At 56.1% G+C, this 2,346-nt stretch overlaps 1 protein-coding gene across 1 annotated transcript in view; it reads left to right on the top strand.

Moving 5' to 3' along the window:
• FAM227A (family with sequence similarity 227 member A) overlaps positions 1 to 2,346 on the top strand; it is a 75,000-nt gene that overhangs the window by 36,734 nt on the left and 35,920 nt on the right. The window contains exon 12 of the mRNA XM_045290882.1: positions 162 to 269. Coding sequence (XP_045146817.1) covers positions 162 to 269 — 108 coding nt within the window. The remainder of the gene's footprint in view (positions 1 to 161; positions 270 to 2,346) is intronic.

The following is a 2,346-nucleotide window of genomic DNA, read 5'->3' as shown; positions in this document are numbered from 1 at the left end:
ACCGTGCCACCAGACCTTCAGAATGCCTCCACCATGCTCTCTCCTGAGTTTTCTGCCTCCGTTCTCTCTCTCTCTCTCTCTCTCAGCTTTTTTTATTGTGGATTGAGTCAATGTCCTTCATTCTTGCTCACGTTTTTACTACCATTCTTGACCCCCCTTAGGTATCTACCCTTGCCCACAAAGCTATAACGCCTGGGATAGCTCAGAACTGGACCCCGAGAGATTCCGCAGAGAAGAATTAATGCTACAGAGAAAAAAGCTCATAAAGGGTAAGATACCAACGGGGGCTCCTGGCTCCTTTGCCTGCCTTGTCACACCTAGCCACCAACCTTCCAGCTGACGTAGGAAGGACCTTCTCGAAAGTTCTCAGGAGAGGTTCTCTCCCAAACTCCACACTGGCCTCGAGGGCACATTTTTCTAAGAGTAGGTGCCAGGTACTGGGTGCCTGCTCTGTGCTAGTCCTGTGCTGGGCTCCTCCATCTTTTGATTTAAACCTCAGAACAGCCAACAAAGGAACCCACGCTCCTTAGGCCCGTTTGCAGGTAGGAAACTGGAGTGCAGCAGATAAGCAGCTTGCCCAAGGTGACCTGTCTGTCTGTTCCACTCTGCAAGCCTCGGGGAGCATGCGCCTCCGGCGCTGCGCTAAACAGCAGGGAGACGCTGGGCAGCGTGATGACTGGACAGTGCCTCGGGCCCTGTGATGGGACACGGGGTGCGGAGGCAGTCCAGGGAGGGGCGCCAGCCAGTCCACCTTGAGAAGTTTGGGAAGGTGACGTCGAAGCTGAGACTGGAAGGGTGTGCCTTTGCAGCAATGAACAGAAGAGGGCCCATTGCCGGCCTATGAGATGGGTCACCATCCCACCAAAGGGGGCGCGGAGGCTCAAGCTCATGACTGAACTCCAGAAAGACACGCGTGTGGGCAAGACAAGCGCTTTCACCCGATGGGGGGAGTCTGTCTTTCTTCATAGAGGGCACCCCGGGGGCAGCAAAGCTTTTATGGCCAGGAATCCAGGACCCCGGAGGCAGACTGCTGTTGTGAGGTGCCACCGGGTTGGTTCCGACCCATGGCGACCCCGTGCCCAACAGAGCGAAGCGTGATCTGGTCCTGCTCCGTCCTCACAATTGTGCCTGAGCCTGAGCCCATTGACGCAGCCACTGAGTCGGTCCATCTCCTGGAGGCCCTTCCTCCTTGTCGCTGCCCCTCCACTCTCCCGAGCACGATGTCCTCTTCTGGGGACCGGTCTCCCTGGACAACACGTCCACAGCGTGTAAGACAGAAGCAGACAGCATCTGGATCATGAAACCCCCTAGTGGTGTGAGGGCACTTTGGAGGGGGAGGCCAGGGTTGGGGTGGGGTGGAGCAGGGGTGAAGAGAATATATAATGTAATATAATGAAATATAATGTAAATGGCTCATATATCAGACAATGCGTCTGAACCCATAGATGTTAGCTGATGAACGGAAAAAAAAAATTGGTGTTTATAGATCTTGATTGTTTTTTTCCCGGAGCCCTTGAGCTGTTGACTGGGGTGACCCGCATCTTGCAGACGAGCAATTGAGGAGCAGAGAGGTCAAATGTCCGCCCTGGTTGAGGAGTCATGATCTTGCACGGTCCAGGGAATAACCTCATGCCTTTGGCCATCTTCGGCCTCTCTGACCCGCTTCACCCCAATCGAAAATCCTCAGGGTGTTGACAAGGCTGTGTTAAGAGGCAGAGCAATCTCATGCCGGAGGGAGGGTCTCCCCTCTGGAAGGGGCCTCAGCAGAGCTGCCAGCCTGCTGCCCAGAAGGCCCTACGTGGCGGGAAAGGTGGTTGGACTGCCCCCTCAGGGCCCTCTGGAGCATAGGAGGTCCATAACCAAGGGATGGGGAACGGTGAAGATGGCCTATGAGGCCACAAGGGCAGTGGAAGCTCATTGAGATCCGAGCACAGAGGCAGCGAAGGTTGGAGCAGAGGGAAACCCCAGGCGGGGTGCGTCCCAAAGTTCATGCCGCACTATCTAGCAGCCGGCATTTGCAGCTACCCAACTTAGACTGGGAAGGCCCAGGAGACGCATGGCTGTGGGGTAGGCCACATTTAAGATACGGATACAACCGCACGGTGGAAACATCCAGCTCTGGGGGAGGCAATGGCTAGGAGTCTCAGGTGGGCACGTTGTAATGCTCTGCAGCGGAGTGTGCAAGGAGGACATTCTATGGGTGGGAGGTGGGAGAAGGGGCTCAGAGGTGCCAGAGGAGCCCAGCGAGAACCGGCCATGGCCACGGGAGGCTTTAATGGGGGATGACCAGCCAGCTGCCACCCAGAGGACCTCAGCAGTGAGGACACACACACACACACACACACA

This window comes from Echinops telfairi, unplaced genomic scaffold, assembly GCF_000313985.2.
Source record: "Echinops telfairi isolate 266 unplaced genomic scaffold, ASM31398v2 ScPeMD7_2;HRSCAF=8, whole genome shotgun sequence".
Taxonomy (NCBI): domain Eukaryota; kingdom Metazoa; phylum Chordata; class Mammalia; order Afrosoricida; family Tenrecidae; genus Echinops; species Echinops telfairi.
This window is presented reverse-complemented; position numbering and strand designations above follow the sequence as displayed.